The sequence below is a fragment of the Leucoraja erinacea genome, chromosome 36, assembly GCF_028641065.1.
Source record: "Leucoraja erinacea ecotype New England chromosome 36, Leri_hhj_1, whole genome shotgun sequence".
Classification (NCBI taxonomy): Eukaryota; Metazoa; Chordata; class Chondrichthyes; order Rajiformes; family Rajidae; genus Leucoraja; species Leucoraja erinaceus.
Window position 1 is genome coordinate 3452759 of NC_073412.1, and position 18495 is coordinate 3471253.

At 46.0% G+C, this 18495-nt stretch overlaps 1 protein-coding gene across 1 annotated transcript; it reads right to left on the bottom strand.

Moving 5' to 3' along the window:
• Window positions 1-570: 570 nt before the first annotated feature.
• On the bottom strand, window positions 571-13334 carry LOC129713682 (cytochrome c oxidase subunit 5A, mitochondrial-like). Its single transcript, XM_055662942.1, has 5 exons — window positions 13115-13334; window positions 8893-9009; window positions 6252-6373; window positions 4439-4564; window positions 571-716 (listed from the first exon to the last, which is right to left on the bottom strand). The coding sequence occupies exons 1-4, from the start codon at window positions 13233-13235 to the stop codon at window positions 4451-4453; spliced, it is 474 nt and encodes a 157-aa protein (XP_055518917.1). The 5' UTR covers window positions 13236-13334; the 3' UTR covers window positions 571-716; window positions 4439-4450.
• Between the last annotated feature and the right edge of the window lie 5161 nt (window positions 13335-18495).

Below are 18495 nucleotides of genomic sequence, written 5' to 3' on the forward strand. Positions count from 1 at the left end.
GGAGAAACAACATCCGACAACAATCACAGCCGTTAAAGACAGCATTGGTATGAACATTGACAAGTTGAAAAGCTGCTGCCACCTGGAAGTGCTAGTGTTTTTGGCAGCCCAGACTTTGATGGGGAAATGATTGCACAAGCATAATCATTGGGATCAGCGGGTGCTCCAACGAAGCAGAAGGTTCGACCGGCCCCGACCCGGAGTTTGATCGCTCTGCGCGGGGGAGCTGAGATTCCCCCACCCCCAAGCGAGAGCTTGATCTCCCCGACGCGGAGGGCCCTATAAACCGCCGGTTATGGGCATGAAGATAGTCCCGTCAACGGAAGACCCGAGACCCCCAACCACAGGTGATCAAAGAAGGGAAGAGATTTAAACTTTTTTTTCTCCTTCCATCACAGTGAGGAATGTGGAGGAGTTACTGTGGTGGATGTTTATGCTAAAATGTACTTGGTGTGTTTTGTTGCTTTTTATTGGTATGACCGTATGGAAAATGAAATTTCTCGTACGTTGCAAAACATACTAGACTAATAAAGTAATTATGATGATATAAATCTGTTCAAACAGCAGGTATCAATGTATCAGGCCACTGTTTATTGAACTAAGTTCATAGGGGAACAGAATACATACAACAGAACAGAATTAAATGTCCGATAGTAATATTTCACACGGTATCTTGTATCATGTACAATCACATCAAATGAAGGTCTGGAAACCGTCTGGAAGAGAAAAGATGTTGCATAACGTCAAGCAAATTCCTTTTGATCTCACTCGAACTGAACAAAGTTGCCAATAAATATAGGAAATCACAATAGAAAACATCAAGGATATTATGTGCAGGAAGGAACTGCAGATGCTGGTTTAAATCAAAGATAGACACAACAAGCTGGAGTAACTCAGCGGGACACGCAGCATCTCTGGAGAAGGGTCTCGACCTGAAACGTTGAACCGTTTCATCTCACCAGAGATGCTGCCCGTCTCACTGAGTTACTCCAGCTCTTTGTGTCCATCAAGCATACTATCTTCCAGAGACTTAGTTCTACACATGGCAATAAATAAAGCACAACACAGTGCTGGAGCAACTCGGCAGGTCGGACAGCATCTGTGGAGGGAATATTAAAGAAACTTGCGTTTGTGTTTAATGCAGTAAAATATCCCAAGATGATTCATAAGAGAAAACAGAACTTATCCAACCACGTGAGCGAAAATCAGAACTTCCAAAGGTAGGTTAATAAGGGAGAAATGGAAGAATTGGGGAGAAGCATTAAAAACTAGGAACAACGTTCTTGTGTATGGGGGGGGGGCTTAGAAAGTTGAAGGTCCAGCGGGTATTTTAATATGAAGAATAATCCATAGTTAGCCTCATATATTTATTTTAAGAAAGAGCAACGGAGTATAGAATATAGTATGATTGAGAAAAATCTTTCCAAATGTTACTGAATCTAATAGCTCATCTCTTGTGCAGGTACATAGTTTCCTCAGCAGACACACCAAATTAAAACAAAATTTCGTGCAAGTCCAAATATTCTCTCGCATTTCAATGAGAACCACATTCGAGGTTTGCGACACTAAACCAGGACGGACGGCATTCTCTGACACTTCATGCGGGGAGATTTTCCATCACGCTGTGTAATCTTTCAGTGGTAACGGTCTTATTTACTTGAACAACTATGATCCTGTCATAGGAATCCGTGCAAGTTGAGTTTGAGAGAGCACGTTGACCAGGCGTGGGGAAGATCAATGGACAAAGGAGGACCGCCAAGAAGAAGGGGGGGGGGAATAGAACAAAGGGGGAACTGGCGCGTGGCAGGAATTTGTAACTTTGTATGCGGCACTATTTGCATAACGTGGGTAAGCAAGCAAAGAATTTCACTGTGACAATAAAGTTTCCAATTCTAGTTCCCTGACAGATCCCTAAACGTTTGCTATAATACGCCTTAAAATTACATGCAAAAGTCCTACATTTAAGCACATAATTTTGTTTGCAGGAAAAAGGAACTGCAGATGCTGGAATCGTGAGCAAAAGACAAAGTGCAGGAGGAATTCAGCACGTCAGGCAGCATCTGTGAGGGAGTGGATGGGCGACGTTTCCATTTGCGACCCTTAGAGTCAGTCATACAGCATGAAAACAGGCCCTTTGGCCCAACTAGCACACGCTCTTCAGACTCATTTCTTCCGAGGCCCGAACTGAAATCTCACATCGATTCCCTTCACAGATGCTGCCTAACCCCAAGTTACTGAAACACTGTGTGGTTTACTTAAGTTGTTCAGAACCAGATTTGATCTTGTAACAGCAGTAATAAGGCAACCAGCATTTTACTTTTACAAGCTGCCCTGACAAATCTAGACATGACATTCTCAGTCCCACCTACAGATCTGCCGTCAGCTGAAATGGCTGCAACTCAAAGATCCAGGCACAAAATAAATGACGCAACAACCATAAGTACAGATTGTGTGGGTCATACAAGCCTGGTTATTAAATGTCAGTAACCTTAGTTGGGAGGGCACAGTGGCGCAGCGTGGAGTTGCTGCCTTACAGTGCTGGGGACAATGGTTCTATCCCGACTGTCTGTACGGAGTTTGTACGTTCTCCCCGTGGGTTTATCTCCGAGATCTTCAGTTTCCTCCCACACTCCAAAGACGTACAGGTATGTAGGTAAACTGGCTTGGTATAAATGTACATTGTCCCTACTATGTAGGATAATGTTAACGTGTGGTGATCGCAGGTTGGTGCGGACTCAGTGGGTCGACGGGCCTGTTTCCGCGTTGTATCTCTAAACTAAACTAAGAGGTTGGCATTTTTGAATGATCACAGGCACAGAGAACCAATTTGAAAGCGGTTGAAGATAGACGCAATGCATCAAGGTACGTCGAGCAATTATTTTCCATTCAGTGCGAGGGTTGAATCACAAGATCCAACAATGTATTAAGCATCCAATATCAAATTATTCTTTGCTTTATTGAAAAGTAGTAATGTTGCTGGATTCTGAAATGTTTCACCGACAAAGCAATATTTTGGACTGAGTCATTGGTAACTAAAAACATTAATTACATGAAGATGTCGAATGACGCAATGGTCTAGAAAGGTGGAGTAGGGATCATTTTTTATTGAGGCGACAGTATCTTTAAAAATCTAAACGCTAGTGGAATGAGAAATCTATACCAAAGTCAACGTTTTTCAGAGCCATTTCATTAAAAACAGACAAGTAATTGATGAAGGCCATTGATGAAATTTCCAACTTATTAATAAACGTGTCACCTTCTCTAGATTAACCTATCACAAGTAAAGAATGGCGACTCAGTCAGCACACCCATGGATCATTTTTAATGAAGCCTTGAAATTCGTCCACTACAAAAGTCAACAAGTAAGAACAAAGCGAACTGCTCGTGCAACTCAATGGACACAAAATGCTGGAGTAACTCAGCGGGACAGGCAGCATCTGTGGAGGGAAGGAATGGGTGACGTTTTGGGTCGAGACCATTCTTCAGATACGTTGACACAAAACGTCACCCATTCTTTCTCTCCAGAGATGCTGCCTGTCCCGCTGAGTTACTCCAGCATTTTGTGTCTATCTTCCGTTTAAACCAGCATCTGCAGTCCCTGCTAGTGTAACTCAATGGGTCAGGCAGCACAGTGGAGGCAAAGGGACGGTTATCAGTTCATGACCAGGAACATTGACTATCCCTCTGCCTCATGTGCTGAGTGACTCCAGCAGTTTGTTTTTTTTTTTGCTCCAGATTCCAGCATGTGCAGTTTCTTGCACCTCCAAGACTTTAAGAGTGTCTGAATGCATTAAAGATAAAGCTCTTAAATGCATTAAAGCTCTTAAAGATAGCAGAGTCACTTAGGGGATATGGTGAGAAGGCAGGAACAGGGGTACTGAATGTGGATGATCAGCCATGATCACAGTGAATGGCACTGCGGGCTCGAAGGGCCGAATGGCCTACTCCTGCACCTATAGTCTACCAGGAAGAATCCAAAGACCGAGATCATTCCAGCTTTGTGCACATGGGGATATAGATTCTATTAATAGGACATTTCTGAAGGCTAACAGACCATAATATGGGATCAAGTTAAACTACTTAAATCAATTGAAAATAATTTAAGAGTTTAACATATCTTTTAGCTCAATATTTTCCACAGCAAATTATTCAGATTTCACTTTCTGTAGATGACTGTATGATTGTGGCTTAGTGTTAAATATTGTCTGATAATACTCATGCACCACCTTGGGACATGTTATTACCTTAAGGCCGCCATAGAAATAAAGAATATTTGCTATTATAAAGTAGACTTCAACTGGTGGCCAATCCAGTACATTATTTTATTCTTACACATGATTTTATTACTTTAAAATACAAATTTGAAATGTTGCATATCTTATTACATTAAATTGGTTGAATCATACAAAATATTTAAGCAGTGCTATTCTAAACTCACCAAAGTATAATATTATAATTTGTCTAGACCTATCTCCTCTGGGGTAGGAATTCCGAGTTCGGTTAACGTGGGCCTGAGTTCTTGAATAACGTACGGATAGATCTCTTTGTGAGGTCCGGCTTTATCCTGTAAAATTGAGAGGAGTCAACGTTAATTCAGCCATATAATGCAATAAACTGGACCACAGCAAAACTCCAATAATCTGGCGAACAAATATCCAGCATACGGCACCCTCCTGCAGTCTGAAATGGGAGCAAGGGTAGATGGCCTGAATGGAGGTAGCAAACATTGGCGGGGGGGGGGGGGGGGGGGGGGGGGGGGGGGGTCAGTTCTTGGTCCCCCAAGATATTCCAAATGGGCTTTAAAACTGGAGGTGGGACCTCATGGTGGTACCCCATCTCCACCCTCCCCCACACCTCTCTCCCCCCCTCCCCCACCCCCCTCTCCTCCTCCCACCCCCCATCCTTCTCTCCCCCACACCCCCCTTCCCTCTCTCCCTCCGCCCCTCTTCCCCCTACACCTCTGTCCTTCTTCCAGCTCTTCCCCTACCCCTCCCTCCCCTTTCTCTCCCCCCACCCCCCCAGGAAACACTGGTTGGATTTGTGGCCTGTTCTAGGGTACGATGTTCTTGCATGTTTCAACTCGCTTTGACAAATCGTAACATACACGCTGAAACTTAACAGGTTTCCACTTCCTGCTGCTGTTTAAACTCCCTTCAAACTCAGGGGGTTTTACTGATTTTTCTCTTATATTATTGTGCAACGTTTTAAGTGAAAGGATTGCACTGGGGATGTGCCAAATGATTGGAGAATGACTGCATAACCCGGGAACTAGCATTTGCATGGTTATATTATGGACTAAAAAAGCTGGCTTATTCCGATGCAAGTAAACAGCTTATTTCAACTTAAAGCAGCAATTCACCAGCACCAACACTGGAGCTACCTTTTATTCTAAATTCACTTTCACATTAAAGTCACTCCCTTCTGTTTTCACCCTTCGTGGAAAAAAATGTATATGTTGAAATCCAAACGGGCGGCTTTGTTTTCTGCAATAATACCATTAATAGTTTGATCAAAGAATATGCTAATTCTGGTGAAAGCCATATTGCTAATTCTAAGAGGGTATTAAGAATCAATTGCATAAGACTGCAGGCAGCGGCACCACAGGGGAGCAGTGTCAGTGGTGCGTAGATTATTCGTTGTTTGCTTGCAAAATGCACAGTGGAAATGCAGGGAATAGTCGGGTCACATCTGAGGGAAGAAAAACAGATTTAAAAGGTCTCCAATGAGGTAGACGGTAGGTCAGGACTGCTCTCTAGTTGGTGATGGGATGGGTCAGTTGCCTGTAATAGCTGGAAAGAAACTGCCCCTGAATCTGGAAGCATGTGGCTTCACACTTCAGTTCCTCTTGCCTCAGCCTTCAGACAACAAGCCTCATCAGCTCAGCAACAGAAGGGCTCCGATTCCGAGCTGACCCAGGTAAATGAAGACATGAAGTGCAGCATAGCCAGGAGAGAAAATGGGCTAACAGTAAAGTATCACAGACATTCAGTATTTGCAGCACTTAGCAACTTGCAAGAGGTTACATGTTTAAAGTATCCGAGCAATAAATAGAATATCTGCATTGCAGATTCAAACAGGATGCAGCAACCAAAATTGCCTCCATTTTATAGCTCTGCAAAAAAAAAAAAAAATACTACACTATTCTCATGTGCAAACTAAATATCTCACCCAGATATCAACACGCTACAATCTTTTACCTTCATGATTACAAAACAAGTAACTGAAGGTAAAGCCGTTTCAATTCCACTGACCTTCACTGCTTCGAGGATACGGATTGCACTAGCTAGATCATTTAATCTACGGCATGCTCTCAGGGCTGCATCAATAATGTTGGGTTCAGGAACCAGATCGTATCCAATGAGGGTGTTCATTCCTGAAAGTAAAATAGGCATTCACTGCAGCAAAATCAGCAAAGCAGAGGTTTTTCTTAAAACGACAATTTTCAAAGAAATATCAAGCATTTAATGCAATGCAAGTGCACAAAAGAATAGAGGGGACAGGGATCCGATTTGGGAAGTTTAAATTGCATGCTGCAAGGACCAAGAACCCACATATGTCAAAGGTAGACACAAAATGCTGGAGTAACTCAGCAGGATGGGCAGCATCTCTAGAGAGAAGGAATGGTTAACGTTTCGGATGAGACCCTTTTTCAGAGAGTCACTCCAGCATTTTTTGTCTACCTTCGTTTTAAACCAGCATCTGCAGTTCTTTCTTACACCAACATGTATGTCAGTCCAGCTCAGACTAGCACAGAAGCAGAACTTGATTCAGGGTTAAAATGGAAAAATTCCCAAATGGAACGCTGATCATTTTGGATTTCTTGAAGTTTACAGAAACAACTGCATGTTGAATCTGCCCTTATCCCGCTCCCTTTAACCCCCCTCAATTAACACCCACCTATATCCCTCCTTCTGGCTCACATCTTACTCCTTCTCTCTCCTTATCTGACACCCTTTTCATCTGTGTCCTTTGCCCACCCACCTATCTGCCAATCCAAACACCTTCACTGTAGATGGGCACAAAGTGTTGGAGTAACACAACGAGTCTGGCAGCATCTCTGGAGAAAAAGGATGGATGACGTTTTGGGTCGGGACTCTTCTTCGGATGGAACATCCCCCACCCTTTTTCTCCAGAGATGTTGCCTAACCGGTTGAGTTCCTTCAGCGCTTTGCGTCTACGTTTTGTTTCTACGAGCATCTACTGATCCTTTCTACACCCCTTCACTTGTATCCGTCTATCAGGTTCTAGCCCTTGCCCTGCCAGCAGCCTTTGCCCTACTATAATCAGGATCCCAACCTAAATGTTGCAGCTCCATATTCTCCAGAGATGTTGCCTGTCCCAACAAGTTACTCTGGGACTTTGTGCTTTCTGTCCCCGCAATGAAAATAGTTACACAGCAGAATACAAACTGCATTTAGCGCCAGCAGTCATCAATCCAAATTGGCTTGGAGCGGCAGTGTATGTCAGACACCAAACAGCCAAATCCAGTCTACTGGAGATAGACACAAAAAGCTGGAGTAACTCAGCGGGACAGGCAGCATCTCTGGAGAAAGCAAATAGGTGACCTTTCAGGACAATTCCCTTCTTCAGACTGAGTTATTCAGACTGCAGCTCCTCACTACTGGATGTCTTGCTCCAAAAGCCTCCAACAAGATCTCAACCCCAACCAAGTGACCCTTCTCACATTCTACACCATCGACAAAATACACTTGCCACAAACCCACATGGTTGCTAATTGGAAACAGATCAAATAGATGGGAAAATTGTATAATTAGGAACAGCATTTTGCAGCCATCACGATGTTCCCGATGTTGGGGAAGTCCAGAACAAGGGGTCACAGTTTAAGGATAAAGGGGAAATCTTTTAGGACTGAGATGAGAAAAACATTTTTTACACAGAGAGTGGTGAATCGCTGGAATTCTCTACCACATAATGTAGTTGAGGCCAGTTCATTGGCTATATTTAAGAGGGAGTTAGATGTGGCCCTTGTGGCTAAAGGGATCAGGGGGTATGGAGAGAAAGCAGGTAGAGGATACCGAGTTGGATGATCAGCCATGATCATATTGATTGGCCGAATGGCCTACTCCTGCACCTATTTTCTATGTTTCTATGACCATTATTTAACACAGTCCAAATCCTTTCACTTATGGTAAATGGTCATGCGTATGGCAGCATGCGTACCATATTTTATTGCTGTCCATCGCAACAAATAACCTTTTTACTGCATTCCACTTTGCCTAATGACCCCAATAAATTGGTAAAGAAAAAAAATCTTACACTACGCCCATTATACTTTCAATTCACACATCTCACTCAAAATAGCACATGAACAGACACTCGCGTGTCTGCCACAAATTCTGCTTTGTTCCCACCCCGGCCCAATGTCTTGTTCGTTCCCACTCCAGGCAGTACCCAAATGACAGCCTCACAGATACAAACCACCAGAGCACAATTACGGGAAAACAAACAGACTTCAGGAGAAAATTTGGAAGAAAGATGAATGGAGGCAAAATTCTCCTTTCACCTCCACAGGATCACAATGCACAAATAAACTGATCACCTGTTTTCAATGGGGCTTGTGAGGGGGTGGGGAGATTAATCTACAACGTCACAAGTAATAGGCCATTCGGCCCATCGAGTCTACTCCGCCATTCAATCATGGCTTATCTCTGCCTCCTAATCTCATTTCCCCCTTCTTCATCCCATAACCCATGGGATTTTTATTGTAAAAGTAAATTTGTCATGATTCACATTACAATTTGTCTTCCAACTTTATTCAAGTGGTAGTAAGGAAAGCTTGATTTTTGGACAATAGACATGGTCTATGAGGTTGAACCATTCTCCAAGGGGCAGTGACATCAACAGGCTATCCCAACAGATTTTTCCTTTTACCTTTTCGGAGCTCCCATGCGTCGATGTCAGGCTTGTTGAAGTACGTCACCCAGCGGGCATCAAACTCCTCATCCGTCTCCTGCTTCCCATGTGAATACCATCGGGCTGCAAGGGCAGCTGTCAAAGAAATGCATACTTCAAGCCACAATGCAAAATCCTACTTTCAGCAACCAATATTTTCAATGACGTACTGCTCCACATACACTTGCTGCAGTTCTTTCATTTCATTAAATAATCACCTTGCAGATAATTAAACTGATGGGACACATAGTGACTGCCACCATTAATAAATACCATGCATTACTGTATTATCCTCTTGTGGACATCTAGACCAAGGTCACAATTTATTTCCAGTCTCCAACGTGCAAAGCTGAGAATTCATCCTACTATAACACAAGGCTGCTGTAATTTTGTTTGTGAAATATTTTTAAGAACAGATGTGCACATTTTCCAGAGTATTAACAGGGAATTTAATTATCATAAACCAGTCTTGTGCAAAGAGAAAATAAAGTAATGCCACAGACTCGGAACAAAATCACGAGTGCTCACACAAATACGAGACATTGAGAGAGAATTACTTCCACTGAAAGAATGACAGATGACCAAGAAGATTACAGTTTGTATCAGTTGCCAAACAGTTCCAAACTCAACAAATCAATCTCAGTTGAAGACTTCAAGATGTTAAAATGCAGATCATGATCAAAGATATGTCAGCAAAGGTTTACCATATGACAATAAAACACTCTTGACTCTTGATGTCTGGACTGTAGAATTTTAAATTGCTCAATGGCAATTAAACAAGGTCACAGTAAACCAGAAACATTTCAATACATGGTAAAATAAAAATCCTAACCTGACTTTGGAAAACAAGATTACAACCGATTCAAATCAGAAACAACCTGTTTCCGATGTCCAGTTCCTCACATGTTTCAAAAAGACTTCCAAATAACCTGGCCCCTGACAATTTTTGGCTGATTTTCTGGGGTGGAGGAGCACCCATGAAATAAAAGCAATATTATGCCGGCTCTGCACTGTGCCCAGTAAACAAACATCAATGCTGGGAACAGACACCTGATCCGCAATTCTTCTCAACTCTTAAAACAAAATATTGCCTGGAGGTGTGACTTATGAAATTAATCCAGAAAGCAGGACATTAATCTCTTTTGGAATGCAATGCTGGATCAGTAACAATAAATCTTGCCCAATTTATTACAATGCTCATTTTGAAATATAAGGAAACGTTAATTATTAACAGAGCCAAGCCCAATCAGTTTCCCAGAACCGAAAAAATAAACCCTCAACTTCCTTAAAATGCTTCAAACGAACAGTTTAAGGGCTCACCACCAATGCTCAGCATCTTAACAAATTCAAAGACCAAAAAGGGGTGAAATGCTTCATCAACCAATAGCTCCCATTTGAGAGCAATCTTGATAAACATATTTAGAAAAATTATATTTCACAATTTAACGAGGCCTTTTAAAAATTGCCATTTATATGAATACTGGCAAATGCAAAACTCTACTTAAAGTTCTCAGAGAGAGTCTGAAGAACAGCCACTATACTTCACAGAATTTTACATCAGATTGCACATGGCTTCTGTGTTTCAATCTTCCCCTTTTGACACCTTAAGGGGAAGATTAAAACATGGGCTGGAGACTTAATAAATAAAATGCCGAGCACAAGCAACAACTCCAGTTGCAACCGAAGGCCTCAGAGAGGTACTGATGTTTTTGATCTGTCCTGTACGCCAAGACATTCCGGGAATAATAGCTGTTCCAAGCAGTTCATGTATCCCACACCTGAATGCAGACCGATTCAATTAGCTTTCCAAAGTAATTCATTAATATATTTACAACTGGACTCTCTAAATTAATTTAACTATTCATTAACTGAAGTTCAGTAATTTCCTATTCATGCTAGTTTAACAAAGCACAGATGCCAACACAGTAATAAAACCTAAAAATTATATTGGGGCATGCTCTCTATTCCAGAGACAGGTTCTTCATGGCATTGCAAAAAAAATGTATACTCTTAAATGTGTGAGTTGACTTATAAGGTGCTCGTTCAGACCCACACAGACCATTGAGCCTTTCAAGCCTGTTTTGCAATTTGATAAGATCATTGCTAATCTGATTGTAACCCCAACAGTGTTATCTTCTAACTACAATAACCTTTCACCCAATAATCCACATCTGCCTTAAAAATATTCAAGGACAGTTTCCAGTGCCTCGTGTGAAAGTTTAAAATAATGCACGACCTTCAAAAACTTTAATCTATCCCAAAACAATCCTTACCTCAAGAGTGTCCCCCAAACAGGAAACAATCAAATCAAAAATATCATATGGGACGTGCGTTTTAGATTCCATAAAAGTAGGAGTCTTTTTGACAATTTGAATATAGTGCTGCAGCATTTGTGGACGTGCCTTCAGGCCAGAAGTAAAATAACGACCTTGAAATATCCTTCCACCAAATGCAGTGTTAATTTTGGCGGTTGCAGACGGAGGTGGTGACAATTTAGAAATTCTAATGAAAACTAAAACGAGAACAATCTTCAAATCCCAATAAATTAGTCAAGCACATCAGTCACGGGCCTCTGTAAGGCGTGCTTTAAGTCCGCAAATGCTGCATTCTGGCTAACGATTAAGACAGTATTTTATGGTTTCTCGGATTTCTAGTTTGCATCGTTCTTAAACCGCCACAATCACCCAAGGGTCATTAAAGATGTACACAAGGTGACAGCAATACGGGGAGTGGTGGAAGAGGGAGATGTGGACAAAGGAGGATGCAGGGGGGGGGGGGGGGGGGGGGGGGGGGGGGGGGGGGGGGGGGGGGGGTGGGGGAGAGAATCAATCCAAGTCACTGGATGGATTTAAAAGAGAGTTAGATAGAGCTCTAGGGGCTAGTGGAGTCAAGGGATATGGGGAGAAGGCAGGCACGGGTTATTGATAGGGGACGATCAGCCATGATCACAATGAATGGCTGTGCTGGCTCGAAGGGCGGAATGGCCTCCTTCTACTCCTATTTTCTATGTTTCTAATTATATATATCTGGGGTAAGATGAAAAGGTGTTCAGAAAGCCAGTGAATGAAGAGTCTGCAGGGACACAGGGAAGGTGACCTTAATGAGTGGAAGGTGACTGCAAGGAGAAAGAAGAAAAAAAAGATAACGTGCTATTACTACCGGGGAAGAGGAGGGGGTTAACAGTGGGTGGGGGAGCTAACATTGGCTGGGCTGAAGATATCCACAAAAGAAGTGTCAGCAGTGTGCAGGAAGTAGGAGGTGTGGTTGGGTGGATAGGATACGGAAAAGGGAAGGGGGGGTAGAACTGTCAGCTGTGTCGTGAGGATGGGGGGGGGGGGGGTGACTACAAGGTGAGAAGGGTAGGGTAGAGGGGAGGAGTTGAGGGAGGGGGTGACAGAGGGTGTGACGGGGTGAGGAGGGTGGAGGGAGGGGGAGACGGGGTGAGGGTGAGGGGGGGTGACGGATTGAGGGAGGGGAGGGAAGGAGTGACAGAGGGTGAGGCGGGGGTGAGGAGACGGGGTGAGGGGGTGGAGACGGGGTGAGAGTGAGGAGGGTGGGGGTGAGGAGGTGAGGGTGAGGGGTGACGGATTGAGGGGGGAGGAGGGAGGGGGAGGGGGTGAGGGGTGAGGAGGGTGGGGGTGAGGAGGTGAGGGGGTGAGGGGGTGACAGATGAGGGGGGTGACAGATTGAGGGGGTGGAGGGAGGGAGGGAGTGACCGCAGGGTGAGGGTAGCGGTGAGGAGGGTGGGGGAGTCGGGGGGTGAGGGTGAGGGAGTGGAGGGAGTGGAGGGAGGGGGGTGGAGGAGGTGACGGGGTGGAGGGGGGGGACAGATTGAGGGAGGGGGGAGGGGTGGAGGAGGGTGACCGCAGGGTGAGGCTAGCGGTGAGGAGGGTGGAGGGAGGGGGAGACGGGGTGAGGAGGTAACGGATTGAGGGGTGACCGCTGCCAGTGGAGGCCAGCCCGGCCGGCCGGCGTGTGTCCCCGTGGTCTCCCCGCCCACAGGCCCGAGGCCTACCTCTCCTGTCGCCGGGTCATTACAAGGACACGGGCCGGTGCGGCTGCAGCGGGGAGAGGGGGAGGTCGGGGGGCCTGGGGCCGGGCTGGGGGCTGGAGCCGCCTCACACACCCCCAGTGCCCGCCATTTTAGGGGGTCGTCACCGTCACCGCCGCCTCATGTTCTCTCTGTCTCCCACTCACTCACCCGCCGGCTGGGCCCGGGCCTGGGATGATGGCGACCCCCCACTGACCGCCAGCGCCGCCGCCCTCCTCCAAGCGGCCAGGCCGCCTCTGCTGCTGCTGCACCTCAGCGCCGCTCGGAACATGGCTGCTCGCCGGCTCCCCGCTCCTCAGGTGGTGATCGCCGCCGCCGCTGTCGTCTGGCTGAGAGAAAGAGAGAGAGTGTGCCCGCCCTCCACCGGAATTACGTCACCCGCCCCGCACTAGGTGTCACTTCTTACCCTCTCCCCCTCGCTCCCCGCCCCGCACTGACGTCATCCCTCCCGCCGGCAAGGATGTCACTTCCGATCTTTCCCTCCTCGCCCCGCACTGACGTCACCCCTCCTCTTCCCGCCGGCAAAAGGTTGTCACTTCCGCCCCTTTTCCCTCTCCCGCCCCGCACTGACGTCATCCCTCCCGCCGGCAAGGATGTCATTTCCGTCCCTTTCCCTCTCCCGCCCCGCACTGACGTCATCCGACACCCTCTTCCTGATGTCACTTCCTCCCTTTCCCTTTCCCGCCCCGCACTGACGTCATCCCTCCCGCCGGCAAAGGATGTCATTTCCGTCCCCTTTCCCGCTCCTGCCCGCACTGACGCAATGACGTCATCGCCGACAGTCACTTCCGCCCCCTTTCCCTCTCCCGCCCCGCACTGACGTCATCCCTCCCGCCGGCAAGGATGTCACTTCCGTCCCTTTCCCTCTCCCGCCCCGCACTGACGTCATCCGACAATCTGCTTCTGATGTCACTTCCGCCCCCTTTCCCTATCCTGCCCCGCACTGACGTCACTCCTCCACCTCCCCTGATGGCATTTCCGCCCCTCTCTCTCACACACAGTAACTGCAGCCATCCTGTCCTGTCCTGTTACCACAGTGAAGCTGGATTATCTCCTCTCCCGTACGTGTGTTTGCCAAAACCCCTTCAGCATTAACACTGTGAGATGTGAGTAAACAGCCTGAGAATATAATAATAATAATAATAAATTTTATTTATGGGCGCCTTTCAAGAGTCTCAAGGACACCGTACAAAAATTTAGCAAGTAGAGGAAAAACATGTAAGGGGAATGAAATAAATAGTAGAGACATGACTAGTACACAAAGTAAAGACAGAATTCAATTCAAAACACAATATGAGGCAATTCAAGCACAGATGAAAAGGGAGGGGGACGTGGGGCTAAGGATAGGCAGAGGTGAAGAGATGGGTCTTGAGGCGGGACTGGAAGATGGTGAGGGACACGGAATTGCGGATCAGTTGGGGGAGGGAGTTCCAGAGCCTGGGAGCTGCCCTGGAGAAGGCTCTGTCCCCAAAACTGCGGAGGTTGGACTTGTGGATGGAGAGGAGACTGGCTGATGTGGATCTGAGGGACCGTGAGGGTTGGTAGGGGGAGAGGAGGTCAGTGAGATATGGGGGGGGGGGGGGGGGCAGATGGTGGAGGGCTTTGTAGGTGAGGATCAGGATTTTGTAGGTGATCCGGTGGGAGATGGGAAGCCAGTGAAGTTGTTTGAGGACTGGAGTGATGTGATGCCAGGATTGGGTGTGGGTGATGAGTCGGGCGGCTGCGTTCTGGACCAGTTGGAGTCGGTTGATGTAGGTGGAGCTGATGCCAAGGAGAAGTGAGTTGCAGTAGTCCAGTCGGGAGGAGATGAAGGCATGGATGAGTCTTTCAGCAGCGGGAGGTGTGAGAGAGGGTCTGATTTTGGCGATGTTGCGGAGGTGAAAGAAGGAGGTTTTAATGACATGGCGGATGTGAGGCTCAAGGGGAAACCAGCAAGGTTATGAGGAGAATAACCTTGTTCACAAGGTCACAAGTTACAGGGGTAGAATTGGGCCATTCGGCCCATCAAGTCAACTCTACCATTCAATCATGGCTGATCTATCTCTCCCTCCCAACCCCATTCTCCTGCCCTGTCCCCATCACCTGTGACACCCGCACTAATCAAGAATCTGTCAATCTCCACCTGATAGATTTCCACTGACTTGGCCTCCACAGCCTTCTGTGGCAAAGAATTGCACAGATTCACCACCCTCTGACTAAAGAAATTCAGCCTCAACTCCTTCCTAAAATAACTTTTATTCTTTAATTCTGAAGCTGTGACCTCTAGTCCTAGACTCTCCCGCTGGTGGAAACATCCTCTCCATATCCAGGCCTTTCACTATTCTGTATGAGGTCGCCCCTCAATCTTCTAAACTCCAGGCCCTGTGCCGTCAAAAGCTCAACATATGTTAACCCACTCATTCCTGGGATCGTTCTTGTAAACCTCTCCAGAGCCAGCACATCCTTCCTCAGTTCTGGGGTCCAAATTTGCTCTCGACCCAAAGTGTCACTCATTCTCTTTCTCTGGAGATGTTGCTGAGTTACTCCAACTTTTTGTGTATCTATGGTTTAAACCAGCATCATCAATTCCTTCTCACACACAAGCAATCTATCTTTGTAGGAACAAACTGCAGATGCTGGTTTACACCGAAGATAGACACAAAATGCTGGAGTAACTCAGCGGGACAGGCAGCATCTCTGGAGAGAAGGAATGGGTGACATTTTGGGTCGAGACCCTTCTTCAGACTGAGAGGGAAACATAGAAAATAGGCGCACGAGTAGGCCATTCGGCCCTTCGAGCCTGCACCGCCATTCAATATCATGGCTGATCATCCAACTCAGTATCCTGTACCTGCCTTCTCCCCATACCCCCTGATACCTTTAGCCACAAGGGCCACATCTAACACCCTCTTAAATATAGCCAATGAACTGGCCTCAACTACCTTCTGTGGCAGAGAATTCAGAGATTCACCACTCTCTGTGTGAAAAATGTTTTCCTCATCTCGGTCCTAAAAGATTTCCCCCTTGTTCTGAACTTCCCCAGCATTGGGAACAATCTTCCTGCATCTAGCCTGTCCAACCCCTTAAGTTACTAGCGATATGGAAGGATAAGGTGTGAAACAGTTAAACGAGTACGTTGGTTCTTTTACTAAGGAAGACACAAACAATCTCCCAGAAATACTAAATGACTGAGGAGCTAGTGGTAGAGAAGAACTGAAGGGAATCCAGATAGTCAAACATTTGAGACGGTAGCCCAGTTGAGGCACTGCCAGCAGGGAGACTGGTGTCATATCTATAAATTCCTGGTCTTGCTGGCCACACAATGCTGTCTGACCCGCTGAGTTACTCCAGCTTTTTGTGTCTAACCAGGTAAGTGATAGGTGGATACAGGTGAGGTGGCAGGAATAAGTTGATTTTTATCTCTCAAAAACTACTGGAAACCCAGAATTCTGACAATCTACATCCCAGTGGCCTGAACATTGACTTCTCCAATTTCCAGTGGCCCTTCAATGTGATCATGGCTGATCATCCCTAATCAGTACCCCGTTCCTGCCTTCTCCCCATATCCCCAGACTCCGATATCTTTAAGAGCCCTATCTATGTCTCTCTTGAAAGCATCCAGCGAGCCTGCCTCCACTACCCTCTGAGGCAGAGAATTCCACAGACTCACCACTCTCTGTGAGAAAAAGTGTTTCCTCGTCTCCGTTCTAAATGGCTTACCCCTTATACATTTTACCGTTTACTGGTAACAATGTAAATTTACAGATCTTCTTCTTCTTCTTGAGAATGAAACATAAACCAAAGGAATAGTTAGATCTTAAACCGGGTGTTGAGCAGCCAGGTTGTTATATCTGCAATAATTTGCAGATGAAAGGCAATTTCAAAGGAATAGCTTTGAGATGATTCGCTTTACAATCTACAGGGGGCGTAGGTGAGCTAGTTTGCACACACAAGTTCAAACTGTTCCAAGCAAAGATATTAGAGGATATTAGCTCCTCTAGTATCTTTGGTTCCGAGCGTCTCTCAACTATTTCTACCCACCTTCGTTCCAAATCTAAAATATTCCATGATTCTATCTCTGAATCAGTAGCCCGGAACTCTAGCTGGTAGCCCAGTGACTTGATCAAGATGTTAGTGCCATTAATATAACCTTTGAGGTGCAACAGTAGCCACAGTGCAGGAAGGAACTGCAGATGCTGGTTTACACCGAAGATAGACACAAAAAGCTGGAGTAAAGGGCCTGTCCCACGAGCATGCGACTCCATGCGGCATGCGCGACCTAACGTGGTCGCTTGAGCCGTACGGCCTCGCAGGACCGGTCCCACTTCGATCGCTGGAGCCGTATGGAGTTGTGCGGAGCTGGTCCCGACATCGCGTGGGGCTCCGAAAAACTGACCGTGTTCAAAAATTCCGCGCGGCAACGGCCTGCCGGCCCGCAGCCACATTGAGGCCGTATGCAGCGCCGCGACGGGCGTGCGCAACGTTTCGACGCCGGACGCAGCGTCTCGACGCCATACTTCACGAGCGAACTTCCCGCGGACTTCGCTCTCAAAATTCACGTCACTCACTCGACCTCCTCGCGGCCCCCGCTTCCGGTTTGGTCGCGCTTGCCGCGTGCATTCGCATGCTCGTGGGACAGGCCCTTAACTCATCGGTACAGGCAGCATCTCTGGAAGGAGGAAATGGGTGATGTTTCGGGTTGAGACCTTTCTTCAGACAGTGTTTCGTCTACAAAAAGTACCCACATTCACACTCTACTGCCCTTGGTTTCAGATCCCAAGTTAATTGACCAGGCAAAAATTGACGAAAAAGTCTATTGCTATTTTGCTAGATTATTCTCTTGATAAGTGAATGAATAATTCATAGTCGTTTGGAGTCCAAAGCCTTTTCGGTATTTGGAGAAGACTGATCATTGATCTGATTAGATTTGTTATAGGCTGAAAATTGCCTTTTAATGAATGCTTGTCACTTTTTACCCTGTACAAGTATTGAACTTTGGAAATTGCGGGTTTACGAGCAAAACAGATCTATGGTTTCATTACTGAGCCATTAAAAATGGAGTAAAATACTTTCTGTCCTTCTCAGGGGAGAGGGAGATAGAAATTATAATTGTTCTTGTTACGAGCTGTCTGCCAATACTTCCTTGATCCAATAGCCCTGTGGGGCTGATATCATTAGATTAGATTTGCAACCAACTTACGAGACACAAGAAAGGGCAGATGCGGGAATTATCCTGAAGAAGGGTCATAGAAACATAGAAAATAGATGCATGAGTAGGCCATTTGGCCCTTCGAACCAGCATCATCATCCAATATGATCATGGCTGATCATCCAAAATCAGTACCCCATTCCTGCCGTTTCCCCATATCCCTTGATTCCGTTAGCCCTAAGAGCTAAATTTAACTCTCTCTCGAAAACATCCAGTGAATTATCCTACACTGCCTTCTGTGGCAGAGAATTCCACAGATTCACAACTCTCTGGGTGAAAAAATGTTTCCTCGTCTCAGTCCTAAATGGCTTACCCCTTATTCTTACACTGTGACCCCTGGTTC

Coding starts and splice junctions, on each gene's coding strand:
- LOC129713682 (XM_055662942.1), bottom strand. CDS start 13,235: ATGTTCCGAGCGGCGCTGAGGTGCAGCAGCAGCAGAGGCGGCCTGGCC. Junction 6,374..8,892: donor CGCATGGGAGCTCCGAAAAG/GTAAAAGGAAAA, acceptor TTTTACTTTCAG/GAATGAACACCCTCATTGGA. Junction 4,565..6,251: donor GTATCCTCGAAGCAGTGAAG/GTCAGTGGAATT, acceptor TCAATTTTACAG/GATAAAGCCGGACCTCACAA.